Source organism: Abramis brama (assembly GCF_963993115.1).
Source record: "Abramis brama genome assembly, chromosome: 14".
NCBI classification, from domain to species: Eukaryota; Metazoa; Chordata; class Actinopteri; order Cypriniformes; family Leuciscidae; genus Abramis; species Abramis brama.
This window is the reverse complement of record NC_139976.1, coordinates 34,278,261-34,296,928: the sequence shown is the minus strand read 5'-3', so window position 1 is coordinate 34,296,928 and position 18,668 is coordinate 34,278,261. Positions and strand designations below refer to the sequence as shown.

Genomic DNA, 18,668 nt, shown 5'->3' with positions numbered 1-18,668 from the left:
AAGAATTTCCATGTATTCATTGCTTTTTTATTGCCAGTAAGACTGGAAAAACTGGAAGAGAGGGTAACTCTCTGAGAGAACAAAGGAAATTTGTAACTCACATTTGAACTCACTCGTGCACCATTCGAGACGCAAGTCTCACCTCAGAATCATCCTAATCTACATCTCTTTCCCTCTTCCCCCATTCCTTCTCTCTCATGCTGAGATCACCAAAATTCACCCAAGAATCTAAATGGTTTAATGTGAATAATTATACTACAGTATTACACATGTTTGGTCTCATTTGAAATGTCTCAGTGCGACTGGTACAAAGGTCTCATTCCCACAGAAGTAAACCAAAAAGGTAATAAGGTGTGGATAGTTTAGAGATATCTTGTTAACTGCTGTGGGTGTGCCCCCATGTAAATCAACTCCTGTCCCCAGTAAGTCTGGGACGGTGATTAATGCAAATTCCAACTGTGAACTCATGTTTACATTTGAAAAGAGGTTTCTGCCTTGGGCTGAGTATTTAGGGAGATGCTGAAGAAGGCTCGTGGCGATTTGTTACTCAGATTAGTAACTCAGATTAGATCATGTATTTTCTAATGTCAGGTTCGCATCTTTTCTCTTTATTCCAGAGCATTTGAGGTTTTGTATTTATTATCTTTGAAATGATTAATTTTCGTTTAGGGCAGCAAATACTGTTTGACTAACCTAAATCTGGGTGTGTTTTACCTCTGTTTTAATTTAATGTTACTTTAGATAAGCGTAGAAGAGAAATCACAATGGCCAATCCAAAGCTATTATAAGAAAAGTAAAGTTGGTCGACTTATATCTGTAGTAGTGGCCATACCTCTATTGTAGTAAACGTTACTTTAAATTCAAGTGTATGCAAACACCATGGGGGCTATACCAAAGTAACTTTGATTAAGCGTGAATGTGACCATCTCAGATAGATAGCCAATTACGTTTAGTGACCGAAGCTGGCGAGTTTGTGATCGTGAGACCCACGTAAAACAGAAGGCGTGAGGACCTCAAAAGGACAGTTTCCTAATCTGAGAAAAATAATAATAATAATAATAATAATAATAATAAGTAAATATATATATAAATAAATAAATAAATGTTTAAAAGAACAATCAAACATTTGCTTACTTTTAATGATGCTCAGATATCATTAAAACCTTTTTTCATTTATGGAGTCAGATGAAATAACGAGGTATAGGCTACTAGATATGAGAAAATGTATTTCATTTAATCTTATTGTGTTGCGTAAAAGGAAAGACAGTAACGCGCAAGACCTTCACCCGTATTATTGGAAAACCGCCATTGGACCGATAAACAGGCTTACACCAACGTGTGAACAGCTTGTAACATAGTCTCAGCCTCAGACGTCACGCCCACGGAACGTTGGCTAAACGTCTGATGCATATGGTACACTTAACTGGAAACACTTCAGGAATGTCGAAGTCGTCATCTGATTGGTTGAATTTTATCGGATTTCCGGGGGGCGCGAGTGTCGCGCTTATTTTCGGTCCGCCTGGAAACAAAGCGCAGACGTGTAATTGCGTTTCCTACTGATTTACTCGGTGTTTTGATCAGATGTGGTAATGCAGACGCAATTGTTGTTATACGTGGACAAACAGATCAATGACTTACTGCTTGTTTTCTTCTCCTTCTTTGATTTTCTATGCTGACTGACTTGTTGCAGTCTATGGTTGCACGCCGATCTGTTGTTGTGGGGACATTTCCACGCAACGAAACGTGACACTGAACGAAACGAACTGTAATTGGTTGTTTGACATGTCGGTCAAACGGCCTTATGGGCGGGCCTTGGCCAAAGAAAGCTGCTATGAATTCCAGACCTTCAGCCGTCAGTCTGAAGGTCTGGCTACGCGAGACTACTTGTAACATAACTTAGAACATGAGACCTTCCTTGACTCCCAAGGTTGTCTTTAAAAGCCTGTAAACCGATTTTTGCGTGAAGTCCTTTTTTGCAGGGAAAAATCAAAAGTAGCCTATGTGACATTTATGAGTGCACCTTTTTTCCATGCAATGAAACATGACATGAACACAGCTTAATTGTTTGTTTCATGTCATAATTACCATAATTGTTTTATTTATTTTTGGTAATTACAACATGGCGTGAACGCAGCATACAATATTTATGATAATGCCAAAAGAGCTCATCTGTAATGTTACGGCAATGTCATACAAAGAGCGATTAATTCAAAATACAGTCTAAAATATCCAGATCTGTATAATAGTTTTAAATATACTTTATAATTACACAATCATAAGTGTCATTTTAATTAGCCTACCTCATCTGTGGACTGTGTCTGGGTGTCTTTAACAGTACAGCTGCAAAGGTATTTCCAACTTTTTCCCCTCAAGCAAAGAACGAAAAATAACTTTGACGTGAGTTAGTATATCGGGGCACTGAATCACCTTCAGTCTAGCGTATGTACTTTGTGTGTGCAAGCAGTAAATTGCTAGCTGCACACTAAAAAAAAAAGTTCTGTAAAAATACACGATATAAATTGTATAAATAATTTTTCCATATTTGTCTTTTACCCATATTTTGAATTATACGTTGCATTGTGGGAACAAGAACCTGATCGGGGCGAAAAGTTTGAGACGCAAGCGCCATTACACACGCAGATGACCACGGCCAAAGTTGTTTTTTAAAGTCGGATTTCAGATGTTTGGAAGCCATTCTGATACTTGTGGTAAAACCTGAAAATTATGTTTTGCTAAATGTCAAATAAGCTGTTAAGGTAACATTTAGTTGCCATGTGGCATGTTAGGCAAATGAATGTTGGAGCTATTATTTGCTACCAAAAGATATGCTATAAAAATAGAAATTTCTGTTAAAGGATTATCCGTGAATAGTACAGAAAATGTACTGTTAATATACAGAATTTTCCATTTTAGAGTTGAAGGAACTGAAAAAAAATTTGATACAATTAGTAACTTTAATGATTTTTTTTCCCACCTTAAGACAATAGTAATATGCATTTAAAAAAAGCAAGGAGTAAAAATCTCAAATGACTGGTTGAATACTGCACTGAAGCATTGACAAACATTCACATATTAGACAAGACACTTTTGTAGAAGGGACTGGGGAAAACAAACAAAACCTTGTGCACTAACACGATCTCATGAAATGCATCTCTAAAGCACACATTGTATAAATTGCACGATAAATACAATGTGTGCTATAGAGACGCACATGAGATTTCATGAGATCAGCCTGGTGTACTAACAAATCCAAACTTTATAGTGAAAACCTACAAAATAGCCATGAGTGAAACGTCAAAAGAACCTTTTTCTGGGGAGAAAAAGGATTAGCAGGCTTTTTCCTCCTAAAGCCAAGTTTAAAATCAATGTCCTTCACCCTCAGCCTGTTGCCTACATTCACTGCTTTCCATTTCAAACTGCAAAGCTGCCACTGTAGTCAAATATTAAAATAAGTGCATTTAAAAGTCCAAACACATGCTCAAATGTTTTTCAAAATGTGCACCAAATCAAACACTCTTCTATAAACCACCACAACCAAAATGTTCAAGACCTTCAAGTGTACAACTTGGGAGACATCCACACTTCCGTAAGAAACCGTTGCAGGAAACAAGCTGAGCGCGAGGAAACTAAGCTGAAGTCTTTCCACAGCAATATTAAACCTTGACAATAAGAATGATGCATTAAACCAGACAAAATTTACATGAATGTTTACAATGTGCTTTTTTTTAAACATCTGTAAAAATGTTAAAGGAATATTATACCATCAGGTCTACTCTAGAGACACCAGTTCAAAAGTACCTTCATTTCGTCGACCGGTTTTAGAACAAATGTAGGATGCAGTACAGGAGTACGAGACTCAGAAGTGGGCGCACAAGAGCCTGGGATGGGTTTGTTGCTGTTGATGTAGTTGTTTTTGCAGTTGATGTTGGTTTAGTTGGTTTTGTGGTTGATGTTGGTTTAGTTGGTTTTGTGGTTGATGTTGGTTTAGTTGGTTTTGTGGTTGATGTAGTTGGTTTGAGTTGGCCAGAAGTTTTGGAACCTGCTACCTGTGACATCACAATCCTGCCATTGATGGGCTGAACACTCCGGAAAGTGTTGGTCATTAGAGAAGAATTGGTGGCGTTGTTGATGTAGACAGTCTTAGCGAAGAGGTCAATCTAGAGAATACAAAAGCAGTTTAAAACCTGAAGATGCTGAGAAAATAATGTCTCAAGAATTGAGGCCTAAATTGTTCATTTTAAGAAAACTGAATTGTACGTAAATTCTATCCATTTGGACTACAGCTAAAGAAACTTAATGTGATGCAGAGTCAGTTATACCAAAGACTATATAACATCTTAAAGGCACACCATATAATTTTTCACCACTAGAGGTAGTTTATTCATAAAGCAAGCTTGATGACACCTTGATTTCAAGGAATCATGGGAGTTATCTTCACCTCTACAGCCGGTGGAGAATACCATTATGTCTATGGATAATACGATGGGACTCGGGCAGAAGTCATATTCAAGGATGACTGGTAATGTATTAAAGATTTATTAACGTTACGAAAGCCATAGGAGCGGAACAAGGCTGCTGGAGCTCGTCTTCTAGTCTCACTTCCTGTTACAATCCTACGCAACAATGTAACACATTTGCATAATGCCAGCCTATGGTCTTCATTGGCTGCCCTCGAACAATGTCTACTTTGACCCACCCTCAAACACTGTAGTTGTAGCTGAGACTGGAAGAGTTTGGTTCATGTTTTCAACATGTCGAGAAGACACTGTTTTCGGTGCTAAAAATCCACTAGACTTACCAAATTTTGGCTGACTTTGACTGGGTCTTTAAAGATGGTCCACACAACACCTTCAGTGCAGTTTGGTGTGGTTATAGAGCCCATATAACGGTAATATTTTGTCCTGTCCACTCCAGGAAGCAGATCATTCATGGAGATATTGTGGGAAATGCGTGCTACATCACCTTAGACAAAATGAATACATTTATGAACATTACCAGCATATTTCATACAACTACTTGCCTCATAGGATCGTGGCCAAACCTGCATTGGCGATTTTCTTAAGATAAGATGTTAAGATCTCCCAGCTCGTTGGTTTCCCAATGTCATTAGAGGCCTGTGGGTGACATTTCAATTAAACATTGTTGAAATAGTTTTTCAACAAATATGAGAGAGGAAAAGGCAACGTACCTCAATAAAGACACCAAGAATTGCCATTTCTGGATCACCAGACATGCTTCCATTATGCTCAGCCTTATTTACGACATGCAACTGAGACGCAAGACCTTTCATAAGAACAGTAATAAAAACAAAGCTTTATTGTATTACATTATATTCATACCTCCATAGGGTATCGTTTGCCATCCACAGTGTGTTCAGATCCAGGCATGGCGATGCCGTTACCCCAGTGGAGATGAAAATGCTTGCTGATAAACAAGCCTGGCAGATCACCTCCTTCCACATGCATTCTTTTGCGATCAAGGGTAACTTTAACTGAAGAGTAAAACCACAAATTGAACAGTGAGATTCTGTTCCAAGCCAGTTTCTCTCTTGCATGACACAGCAGTCTAAAAACACAGCGATAAGTTAAGTTTAACTTTTTTTTAAAACACATCTCTAGAACTTTAGCGAAGTTTGCCTCAAGTTTTGCTGAATTGTGTTGGTAATGACATAACTATAGTTGGCTTCGGGAAACGCACCCCTGAAAAAAGCCTGTATTGCACAAGACTAGAATAAAACAGTTTAAGACAATAAAGAGATCTACTCACTTGTTTTGCCAGTGTTTTTAATCTCAGTCAAGGTCATTTTATCATCGTAGCCAGTGAAGTTGAAAGGTGTCAGATTAGCATTAGTCTGGACATTGGCGGATATGATGTTTATTGGAGACTGTTGAGTGCCATTACAGTCTTTACTTGCAATTCTGGGCCAAGTGACATCACCTGAAATGCAAAAAAGTAATTTAAACATCCTCACCCTGTTAACAGTGAAATATTTTGTCAATTTCATCATTGAACACCACATTTTAAACTTATAATATAAATATCTTTGTTGTAGCTATAGGCTTACCCTACATCATCTTTAATTTAGGTTAAGGTATGGGGGAACTTACTGCAGGATGGCCTGTTATAGCACCACGCTTAAAAAAAATAAATTAAAAAAAGTTAAAAAGCAAATGGACATTAATGTTTGAAACATGATATAATCTACAGTGACATTAATCAGAGGAATGATGAACAAACACTTACACACAGAGGATGATGCAGTGTGCACCATCAGCCACAGACAAGCAAGGCAGGCCATCAAAGCATGCATCTAAAAAAACAACAGAAGTAATGCAAACACTCAGTTCTGTTATGTAATTTTCAACTAAATGAATTAATCAAAGCAAAGTTCTTTCCCAGAACAAATGAATAACATTTAAGCATTACACTTGTAATATGCGTTAACTTTTATACTACGTTTTTATGAATGTTTTATCTTACCATTTTAGTTAGTTAAAACAACTTCACCAGTCCTTAAATATTACCATTGGATGACTTAAAGCCAAAACCTGGTTCCTGTATTGAAACTGCAAACCCCTGTTGGAAAACCACCGTGTATGAAAGCTTTATTCTCAAAGACTTTTAAAGTCCTGAAATGTGTAAAGACACACCTATGGATGGATATCAAAATGATTTAATTGAGACAGGTGGTACCAGGTGTGATTAAGGTCCATTTGGTTCAGGTGTTTTATGATGTCAGCTATTACACTCCACCCCCAGACAGGTAAATTGATGTCCAGTTTCTTTCATGCATGTCAGATGTAACAAACTTATGAGTATTCATTATTATCGTAGAAAGAAATGTTAAAGATACTCTGCGTTGTATTAAGTATCCAATCATCATATTTAGGCATAAGTAAATATACTTTTATGGATATTGACTAAAGTAGTTAAAAAGACTAAAAAGTAGTTAGACTAAGTAGTTAGACTATACTTTAACTTTTTAGACAAAAAAGTTAAAGTAGCTTATTGGAAAAACACTAAGGGTACATTTACACAACAATGATGTATTAAAAACGTAACAAATTTTCCTTTGCGTTTTTCCGCGTACAGATGACAACGTTGTCAAAACGATCCTGTTCACATGGATCCGCAAAAACAAATGCCAGTAGTTGATGTTACTCTGTAGAGAAACACTATGCAACTAGACTGAAATCGTAATACGCATGCCATGCCGTCACAGTTTTCACAAATTTGTGTTTTTGTAGTTTACACGGAGACAATAATGGTATCGTTCTCATGTAAATGGACGTCCAAAACGCATAAAAAGTTTCCTGATTTTAGAAAACGCATGTTTAGAGAAACTACATAAGTATTAAAAGTTCAGGTACATTTTATAATGAATGGCACAGGTGATTGTATCAATGAAAGCTGAGTGGCGTGTTGCTGGAGTCTGTTGGAGATTTAAATATACGTAAATATCGTATATAAAATAAGGCGAATATTGTAATTGCATTAATGATGCTACATCACCCAGATTAATTCACTTAGTTGAATATTTACCATACCAATAAAATGTATATCTGACAATGTTGCCTGATATGTTTGTTGATAGTCAAACTGATTTAAAAAAATCTGATAAAACATGTTTAAAACTTAACATGCTGTTTTTCTTTTGACTAATTACTGTGTTTTATTAACAGGTTTAGAAACTTAATACTCAGCTAAACTTTTCATTAGGATAAAAATGAGTTCAAACTCCTATACACACTGACAAATCGTAATTGAAGGGAAATTGTTTAAGATCCCTCACAAAAAAAAAAAAAAAAAAAATTACAAAAATAGATGGTATTACCATGGTAGCCTACTTATATCATGAATTTATTTTTCTGACTGACCCCTAGAACTTGAGTGTTTGAAATTAGTGCAAATTCAGCGCTTTCATTTTAAATGGAAAGCCTGGCATTTGGATCAACAGGGTTTGGTTTGGATTCAGGTACCCTGTAGGTCTTGAAGATCTAGTCTTGACTCCAAGTACTTACAGAACTAAGTTAAAATGCACAAGTCCAAAACTATCACTTAACAGTTATTTACAGTACCAGCACAAAGGCCATCTTATAGACAATATTTCCTGATTCTAAGCTGTGCCATCACTCAGAAGATAATCTCCCCACACCACTCCATAAAGCATTACAAGGTTACATTTCATAGTGGAGCTTGTGAGATGAGTGAAACTTGCTACCTGACTGAGAACATGACAGACCTTTATTTATCCAAATAGAACATACATTTAAAAATAAAGCGAATAAAAAGGCTTACAGATTAGTTGAATGGAGTATGAATGAAGGCAGTGTTCTGACAAGGCATTCACATGTTGATGCATAGACTAAATAAGTTACCATTTAAAGATAAGACCCAAGCCCTTGTGCATATACTGTACATAAAGGATAAACCAGTGTAAAACTCCAGACCAGTGATTCCTGCAGGAGGAGAAAAACTGACTAGACAAGAGAATGACAGTCAAAACAAGCACCAGTTACATCTGCTAAATTGAGATCACTTGAATTACACCAACTAAGACCAGCAACATGACAAATTGAGAACCACATGTTTAAAAACCAAATTCAATATTAGCTCCTGTACACTCAATACATTTAATCTACAACTCTAAAAGCTTAAGTGGTTTCATTCTAAAGTGCAAAATTGTACAATGTCTTAATGGCAATTGTAGAGTAAAACGATACAGTGTATGTCAGACATGTTTTCAAGCGTATCAAAAAAACTAAAATTCACACCCATAAAACAGTAGCTGGTGCGCTTTAGTTGATAAGTAACTTGTTAAATATAGTGTTGGACAGATAAATGCATACATTAACTAGGACACCATTTAAAACAAAAAAACACAACTGGAACAAGTTAGTTACTTTTCTTTTTTCTAATTTGTTAAAATATTACTTAATTTAAAAAGAAACTTTAAAACATTGTCCACCCTCCCACTTGAATCCTACCAGAATTCATCAGTTGGGAAATCAAATGCAGGGTAAGGTTCAGGGGTATGACACTCAAAAGAGAGGTCTAGAATGTCCATGTTTGATGCCATTTGGGTTACAGGATCAGTAGCTGTGGTACCGGCCACCTGTGATGTTATGATCCTGCCATTGACTGGCTGTACACCCCTGAACGTGTCCACCATTAGGGGAGAGTTGGTCGCCTTGTTGACGTAAACCCTGGTGCTGAATAGGTCAATCTAGAATTGGAAAAATAAATAAAATAAATGCATGAGACCAGAAAAACCAAAACAAAGTTCCATTAATAAACTACCCAAAATCAACTTGTCTATTTGCAACCAAACCCAAGATATTGAAATATAAAAATAACTGATAAGAGTGAGACTTTTTTTTTGGCTCCCCAAAGAACCTTTCTGTGAACAGTTCTTATGACCCCTTTCTTTACAAAAATAAAGGCTTTTGATTGGCATCTGTGGATCCATGAAGAACCACCCCCCCTCCTCCCCCCTTATGAGCTTTTATTTTTAAGAGTGTAGATTTAATGTTCTTAATACTAGAACTGATCAATAAAAGGTTATTTGGGGAACACAAATGGTTATTCTATGACATCACTGTGAAAACTTAAGGGTTTAGTGAAGATAATTTTAATCTGAAGAACCTTTTTAACATTATAAAGTTACCTTGCCAAATAACCATGGACCTTAAAGGCTTTTCATGGACCCATGAATGCCAATAAATAACCTTAATTTTTAGTCTCTAGACTTACCAAATCCTGGCTGACTTTGACCGGGTCTTTAAAAATGGTCCACACAACACCTTCTTTGCAGTTTGGTGTAGTCAAAGAACCCATATAACGGTAATATTTTGTCCGGTCCACTCCAGGAAGCAGATCATCCATAGAGATATAATCAGTGATGCATGCTTTATCATCTGAGAAGCAAGAAGGCCATTAGAAAATATTTTAGGAGGAAGTCACATCTGACAACAGGACATAATGCACAAAGAATTTCAGTCATGGAACAAAAGCAAAAAGTATGTACTTGAAGCCTGAGACTTGCCTGCATTGGCAATGTTTTCCAGGTAAGATGTCAAGGTCTTCCAGCTCTCTGGTTTACCAGTGTCTTCAGTGGCCTGTTCAAAACAAGAGAAAAAACCTCAACTAAAACATAGTCTCAAACCATTTATTGGTAAGAAACATACCTCAATGAAGAAACCAAGAGCAGCCAATGTAGTTGACCCGTTATGTTCAAACTTATTCACTATGTGCAGCTGAAACAGATGGGCAGGACAAATGATGAGTGATAAAGTACAAGTACAAAAAGTTGTACTAGTCTGTACAATCTTCATACCTCCATAGGGTATTGTTTGCCATCCACTGTGTGTTCAGATCCAGGCATGGCGCTGCCGTTACCCCAGTGGAGATGAAAATGCTTGCTGGCAAACAAGCCTGGCAGATCACCTCCTTCCACATGCATTCTTGTGTGATCAAGTGTAACTTTAACTGAAGAGTAAAGCCAAATTACCACATGCATGTTATTTGTATGTCACCTTGACTTGCAGCTTGTTTTATTGTCACCTATGCGATTGAACATGTACTCACTTGTCTTGCCAGTGTTTTTAATCTGAGTCAAGGTCGTTTTATCATCATAGCCAGTGAAGTTGAAAGGGGTCAGATTAGCATTAGTCTGGACACTGGTGGTTATGATATCTATTGGAGACTGTTGAGCGCCATTACAGTCTTTTGCTGCAATTGTGGGCCATGTGACATCACCTGAGATGCAGAAAGCACATTAAAGCAAAACTCACTGACTTATTCTGTGCCATGAAAGGAGGAGCCATAGAACAATAACCTATTAAAAAGGATGCAAGAAAAACTTACTACATGAAGGCATGTGATAACACCAAGCTGAGAAGAGCCCAAATACAGCAAGATTAACACATTGAATGATAATTTTTTTGACAGCAGAAACCTAAAGAACATAATTGAATGGCATGAGTTTGGAAACCAAGTCACATGATCACATCTTACCCACAGATATTGGTGCACTGTATGATACAGACAACAAACAAGCTGCAAGGCAGGTCATAAACCAGGAATTCATCTTGAAGGAGAGGAAATGTGAAAGGATAGTGTTACAAACTTTACCTATTAATTTAAATGTTTTAGATTACAATTTTTAGCCAAATCTCAAAGATTCAATCATTAGGGAGATATCCCACACTTATCTTAACATTTTAGTTAATTAAACCAAAACCAAGTTCTCTATGTTTGAACCTGCAAGACCCTACTCCAAAACAATTACTCCAAAAACATTCCACTCAAAAGCTTTAAAAGCAGCAAACAAGCTTAGGGTGACCTCAAACACCAAACACTGACAGCTGTTGCCATTTAGGGTGTCAGATAGTTAATTAAGGTCAGTTTGGTTCAGGTGAAGCATGTGAATCAGGTCTCCACCCTCAGAAGACATGCAGCTTTGATGAATAGCATGAGTTCCAAAAGCAATTAATGTCAATTCCATGAGTTCTTGATGATTTATATATATAAAAAAAAAATATATATATATAAAAAAAAAAATATATATATATATATATACATACATATATATATATATATATATATATATATATATATATATATATATACATACATATATATATATATATATATATATATATATTTGAATGTATTGGCGTATTAGACAGGTTTCTGATGGATCATGTGACGCTGAAGACTGGAGTAATGTTAAAATTTAGCTTTGCATAACAGGAGTAAATAAAAGTTTTAAATATGTTCATATAGAAAACATTTTTACAATTATTTTACAATATTACTCTTTTTACTGTGTTATTGATTATATAAAGGCAGCCTTTAACAGTTACATAAACAGTAATTAATGTTTTAATTTTAATAACTGAGGTCTATCATGCTTTAGAAACTTAAAACATAAATCCTCTTAAATACTACAGAATCATCTAATGATGAATATAATTACAGATACTATGCGCTTCATATAAAACATTAGCAGTCTATATGATTTCATCAGTTTTAAACTGCGTTTTGGATAGAAACATAATTGATTACAGCAAACTTCAACCATGATCAAACACGATCAATAAAGATGACACAATGTACAAGAGATATGAATGAATAAAATAAGCTCATACATTCAAGTCAAGATATATTTATTTTAGCACTGTATACAATACAGATTGTTTCAAAGCAGCATTACAGAGATAAACAGGAAAATAAGATCAATCATGCAATCAATACAATTCTGCTATAAAGCAGATCTTTAAAAAAGTGTCATTATTCAGCTGAAGTCAGTTCAGTGTTGATTCAGTTTTGTTCAATCACTGTGTAATGTTAATTAATTATGATATTAGTTGTAAATGCTGTAAGGAGCACTACAGAAGACAATTGTGTCATTATTCACTTCATCACTTCATCAATTCAATGATTCAGTTCCGTGTCAAATGTTGCACAATTCATCAATTATGAAAAAGTGGAATCAGCTATAAAGCAGCTCTGCAGAAAACAGTGGTGTTAGAACAAACTTGACAAGAGAAGAACTGTGATGATCGATATAGCGGATGTGGCCGCAGATGAAGGTGCTGCGGAGGGCTGTGATGTCACAACTCTGCCATTCAAGGGCTGAACTCCTCTGAAGTTGTTGGTAATCAACACCGAACCTGAACTGCCCGATGCTTTGAAATTGAGTGCTGTGCTGATGTTGTTGATCTGTTTGGAGGAATAAATTCAATTGATGAATTTTGCCATCCAGTAATAGACGAATATGATTTTTATGAATTACTCTACTATAGAGTTGCCTTGACTTACCACGTCCTGGCTGACTTTGATGGTATCTTTGAACACAGTCCAGATCACAGTTTCACTGCAGTTGGGTGTGGTTAGGGAGCCTTGGTACCGGTAATATTTAGTCCTGTTCACCCCTTCAAGCAGACTGTCCATTGTGACTTGATTCTTGATTGATGTGGTACTATCACCTAAATACACAAAAACGTCAAGAGGGTGTAAGGAACTACTTGGCCATCTTAAGTTTGTTGTTAAATCATATTGATGATGAAGAAAGATTAACTAAATATAGCACGTTTTAATGGTATGAAGTGCACAAAAGACCCTCCATACAGTTGATAAAAATGTTTAAAGATTCACTCAAAAATGAAAAACCTGTCATCACTGTCATTCCAAAACATTCTTCGATATATATTATTTTGTGTTCCAACAGGGGTGGATAGATTTGGAATGACATGAGGGTCATGAGTAAATTATGACAAAATGTTTGTTTTTGTGTAAGCAATCAATAACAAACTATTTCTTTACCTGAATTACGGATTAATGGCAACAACACTGTTAGGTTATCCCATTTATTTGTTAGGTTTTTTGCTCCCTGCTGGATAAATTAAAATATAATACAGTCATGAGCACACAACCAAGCCATACAGTAAATATACTTTAAGGTTTGCGCTTGCCTCTGGATATAATAAACGTGGTCTTGCTCACCTCAATGAAGAAACTGAAAACAGCCAATCCTGTGCTGTCATTAGCAGCAAGAGCAGCTGCCACACTCCCGTTGTATTTTGAATGGACATTCAGAATTTGCAGCTGAGAAACAGAATCAGACATTTAAAGATAATGCATTTTTGGGATAATGGGGTGCATTTGCAGGGAAAATGAATTAATTCATACCTCCATTGGGTATTGTTTGCCATCCACAGTGTGTTCGGAGCCATTCGAGGAGCTGCCGTTACCCCAGTGGAGCTTGAGTTGTGTGGAATTGTACAGACCTGGAAGATCACCTCCTTGCACTGTCATTTTACTACTATCCAGGGTGACCACCACTGTGAAGACAATGGACATATTAGGCCCTGTTTACACCTGGTATCAAGATGCGTTTTGGTTGATCGGATCACAAGTGGACCACTCTAAGTACAGGTATAAACGGGGTATAAAAGTTTTGAGCTTGTCCACTTTCTACCACTTCTAGAGGTAGTTGAAAATGCTTTTGACCAGATTGCTTTCATAGTGTAAACGCTCATATGGTCGAATGCGTTCGAGTAGCCACAAAAGTCCACCTACTCTCCCCCTACTGACCTGGTGCGCAAACATTATGAGAAGCGCTCTAGCCAGACGGGATTTAAACTTTGTCGGCTAAAGACCCAACTTGGTTTGAAGATGAAAAACGTACCAAGCACAATGTTCTCTCTCTATTCCTGATTTCTAACACACACTCACAGCGTTCGGCTGGTCTTGCGGCTGTCAGAGCAGAAATTAAATCTGCTGCTCACTTTATGTTTTTCAGTCGTCCTCGGGCATGTTCATATGTAAATTGCGTGAGCTTATTTTGTCTTGAAATTATTTTGTCTTTTGTCTTTGACTTGAAAGTTCTAAAAAAAATATACATTTACCCGCTCATAGACCCTCCCCTCAAAGAAATCAGGACAGAAGTGGTTGAAAGTGGACAAAAGAGACGGATTAAAACACCAGGTGTAAACAGGTATGTGTCTCCCTCGTCTACTTGTGATCCGATCAAAACACATCTTAATACTAGGTGAAAACAGGGCATTAGATGCAAGGTTCATACAATACACTGACATTGTGCATCATTGATGCTTGATCTGCACACTACAACCTATTTAGCAAATTTAAGTTCCCTCTATGTAGTTTTTAAGTCTCATGGTACAAACAAAACTTTTATCCTTCTGTTTTCTAACAGTTTATCACTTAGATCTCTGTGCTTGCACATACTTTTGTACTTTTCTGAGCAATTCTAAACTTTTTAAAGTGATACTTCTCATATTATCGTCTTCTAAAGACTGATAACTTTTGTTAGTAGGTGTTCCTCATTTGGAAGCCACTTTGAATAAATCTACTAAATATATGATTTTAGCAACTACAGTACAATTTGTAAAGACAAACAAATCCTGAGAAAAAAAAAATCTTTTTTTTTTCTGTAACAAATGCAGATAATATCAGCTGCATACCAGGGGGCGGTTGCATAAACTGCTTAGACTAGTCTTACAAGTTAGTAATCTTTTTTTTTTTTTTAAGACTGTTCATAACTTTTTAACATCAGTTACATAAAAACGTAAAAACGTTTGATACCGAAAAGAAAGACTAACCCTCCCTTGACTAACTGCTAGTGGGTCATGCTAGATCTTAAGACACTGTTTTACAACATAATGGCTGAGTTTATGCAACTGGCCACAGGAATTCCCAGTGCTCCTTACCAGAGTCGTCTGTGTTATTGATTGACAGTAAGGTGGAGTTGTCATTAAAACCAGTGAAGTTAAATGAGGTCAGGTTAGCATTTCCCAGAACACTTGCAGTCACGATATTAATGGGAGATTGCCTGGATCCATTGCAGGATTGTGGAGCACTTTGGGACCAGGTTGTAAAATCTATTAGAAATAAGGGGTAAAAAAAAACAAGTTTTAAATATAGAAATGTTTATAATAAGATTTATATAAAGTTTTATGCGGATATTAAGTTTTAGTGGCATATTTTATAATATAATAAATAAATCACACTTACTGCATGCTGGCAGGTTATAGCACCATGCTGTTTAGGATGAAGTGACAGCATTAATAAATACAACAAATGAAACGGCAGAATTTCCGATCAGAAGGTTTCAAGAGCCTTTAGTGCCTACTTTAAGAGGGTTCATAAAAAATAATACTAGATATTCATTGCGTAAATGAAGTTGAACTTGATTTACTCACCCACTTCGCTGTGGACGGAGGGACACAGAAGAGCAGCGAGGAAAGTTACCAGCAAGACAATCATCTAAATCAAACAAGAAATCATTACAATGGAAATCAATGCTGCTAACAGAATTTAACCTTATTATAAGTGAACTGAATTTGATATGAGAAATGAAATCAATCAGAATAAGATAGTTAAAGTCTTACTGTTCCTCTTGACTTGACCTCTCGACTTGATTCACCTGTCAGTATTTAGAAAACTGATGAATGGCTTCATTCTCACCTTATATACTCTTCCCAGCTCACCTTTAATACACTCGGCTACATTCCGATCAAACACATGTGATCACATTGCTAGGTGTTATTCATCCTATTTTCCAGTACATGGCTGTCAGTACTTGAATTATCACATTCTTACCTCTCAGCATCACTCCTCTGAGGTCACAATCTCTAACACTCTTGTGAAAAGCACAGTTCATGATTGTGATTTCCTTTCCAACCCTTGAAAAACGTCAAAATGTTTATTAGCTGTCGACTTCCAAAAGTTGGCAAAATGACCATATATTTGGATTATATCAACAGGTAAACACTTCTGGGTGTTGAATAGCTTTTCATATAAGGTTTCATAAAAACAAGAGTCAATTAGTACTGGAGCAATAACTTCAAACGATAACAGATTTATTGGCACCCCTGGTAAATATAATCAAAGATGGCTGTAAAAATAAATTTGCATTGTTTATCCTTTGGATCTTTCATTCAAAAATTTCACAAAAATCTGTCCTTTCATTGAAGTAAAAGAATTGAAAGTAGGGGGTTAATACATGTTTTTCTCCAAAACACTTTGGCCCTAATTATTGGCACCTTTTTATTAAATACTTTTTGCTTTCCTTTTGCCAACATAACAGCTCTATGTTTTCTCCTATAATGCCTGATGAGTTTGGAAAACACCTGACAAGAGATCAGAGACCATTCCTCCATACAGAATCTCTCCAGATCCTTCAGATTCCCATATCCATGTTGGCGCTTCTTCTCTTCAGTTCAGCCCACTCATGTTCAATAGGGTTCGTGTCGGGGACTGGGGTGGTCATGGCAGAAGCTTCATTTTGTGCTCAGTGACACATTTTTGTGTTCATTTTGATGTTTGTTTTGGATCGTTGTCCTGATGGAAGATCCAACCATGGCCCATTATAAGATTTCTAGCAGAGGCAGTCAGGTTTTGATTTTTTAAATCTGTTGGTATTTGCTAGACTCCATGATACCATGTATCTGAACAAAAAAAAAAAAAACAGCCAAGACTCATTAGAAAAACGTTCCTGAGGCATAATTTTTGCAAAACGTGAAATACGTTGCGTCGTGCAAGTTTCGCAACAGTTTCAAAGTAAAATGTCCAGTGAGTGGTGCTAAAAGCATGTTTAGTTTTTTTCCGGAACACATGAACGTGAATATGACAACGTTTTATTACGTTGGAGTTTGAATGTATCTCCGCAGTTCTAAATTGAAATGTCTGGTGAGTGGCGTTAAAAGCTTAATGCTCCATTTTAAAATAACGTACACCTACACTAAACCCTAAACCTATCCCGATAGTGTTAACAAAAGCAAATGTGACATAACAACACAATCTTAATCATGACATTTTAGCTTGTTTTTGAACTCGTCTTTGAGCTTTCTTATCGTGACTCGTCTTTCATGGGATTCATGGGATTTTTTTCAACACAGGGTTATTAGAAAAACTTATCTGTATCATAATTGTGCATGAAAACGATTGAGTGCTTGCTGTTTTACTGCCTCTAGTGTTCATTTCTTTTGGAAACTGCAGTGATTTGTATGTATTGTTAAAATGTTGCCACAGATACGTTTTTCCAATGACCCTGCGTTGAAAAAAATAGGCCCACAACATTAAAGATCCAGCATTATATTTAACCGTTGGCATGGGGTACTTTTTATCCCTGTTTGCACCAAAACCATCTGGTTTGCTGCCAAAAAGCTCCTTTTTTTGTTTTGTTTCATCTGACCATAACCCGGTCCCTTCTGAAGTTCCAGTCGTGTCTTACAGCTGAATGTGCTGGAGTTTGTTTTGGGATGAGCGAGGAGGATTTTTCTTGAAACCCTCCCAAACAACATGTGGGGATGTAGGGTTTGTTTTATTTTTTTTAGGCTTTCTGACCCCAAGACTCAACTAATCTCTGCAATTCTCCATCTGTGATCCTTGAAATTTGTGAAGATCAACAATATTTTGTTGTACATCAGAACTACATTCTTAGGTTTTACTCATTGTGATGGATGATTATGGGAATTTGGCCTTTGTGTTTCCTCATATTTATACTCCTGTGAAACAAGTTATAGCTAGACAATTTCATGTTCCTATACACCCTGGTGTGCTAAAACAATGTAAATATTAATGGCAATATATTTCAGAGATATTTTACTCATAAAGTTTTTTGGGGTGCCAATAATTGTGGCCAGCATGCTTTGGAGAAAAACATTTCATAATGTGGTTTTCCCCCCACTTTCAATTCTTGTTCTTCAATGAAAGGTTAGATTTTTGCAAATTGTTTTTATTAAAGATTTTACAAAAGGATAAACAATGCAGATTTATTTTTACAGCCATCTTTGATCATATTTACCAGGGGTGCCAATAATTCTGACCACAGTGGATAGAGAGAGAGAGAGAGAGAGAGAGAGAGAGAGAGAGAGAGAGAGAGAGAGAGAGAGAGAGAGAGAGAGAGAGAGAGAGAGAGAGAGAGAGAGAGAGAGAACAGAACAGAACGTTGACAGTTCACCTGTCAAACAGAACATGTGATCACTGTTTGACAGGTGAGGTTGAGACAGAGATGCACTTTCTCCTACAATGTGAAGCGTTCAAAGACACAAGGAACCTTTACTTTAACAAATTTAACCATATAATCCCAAATTTCAAAGACCTGAATGAAATTTCTAAATTAAACTTTCTCCTGGGAG

At 36.5% G+C, this 18,668-nt stretch overlaps 2 protein-coding genes across 2 annotated transcripts; both read right to left on the bottom strand.

Annotated features, from left to right (window-relative positions):
* Positions 1-2,944: 2,944 nt before the first annotated feature.
* On the bottom strand, positions 2,945-11,128 carry LOC311096551 (uncharacterized protein). The gene is made up of 17 exons (XM_084135748.1): positions 11,017-11,128; positions 10,867-10,893; positions 10,588-10,758; positions 10,337-10,488; positions 10,188-10,256; positions 10,046-10,118; positions 9,754-9,917; positions 8,988-9,226; positions 6,525-6,576; positions 6,244-6,310; positions 6,108-6,134; positions 5,767-5,937; positions 5,340-5,491; positions 5,189-5,269; positions 5,042-5,114; positions 4,799-4,962; positions 2,945-4,157 (listed from the first exon to the last, which is right to left on the bottom strand). Exons 1-17 carry the CDS (start codon positions 11,087-11,089, stop codon positions 3,819-3,821), a joined length of 2,094 nt encoding a protein of 697 aa, XP_083991874.1. The 5' UTR covers positions 11,090-11,128; the 3' UTR covers positions 2,945-3,818.
* Positions 11,129-12,118: 990 nt separating this feature from the next.
* On the bottom strand, positions 12,119-17,955 carry LOC311096711 (carbonic anhydrase 4-like). Its single transcript, XM_084136032.1, has 9 exons — positions 15,918-17,955; positions 15,729-15,792; positions 15,541-15,567; positions 15,237-15,407; positions 13,696-13,847; positions 13,510-13,611; positions 13,330-13,399; positions 12,826-12,992; positions 12,119-12,726 (listed from the first exon to the last, which is right to left on the bottom strand). The coding sequence occupies exons 2-9, from the start codon at positions 15,790-15,792 to the stop codon at positions 12,532-12,534; spliced, it is 948 nt and encodes a 315-aa protein (XP_083992158.1). The 5' UTR covers positions 15,918-17,955; the 3' UTR covers positions 12,119-12,531.
* Between the last annotated feature and the right edge of the window lie 713 nt (positions 17,956-18,668).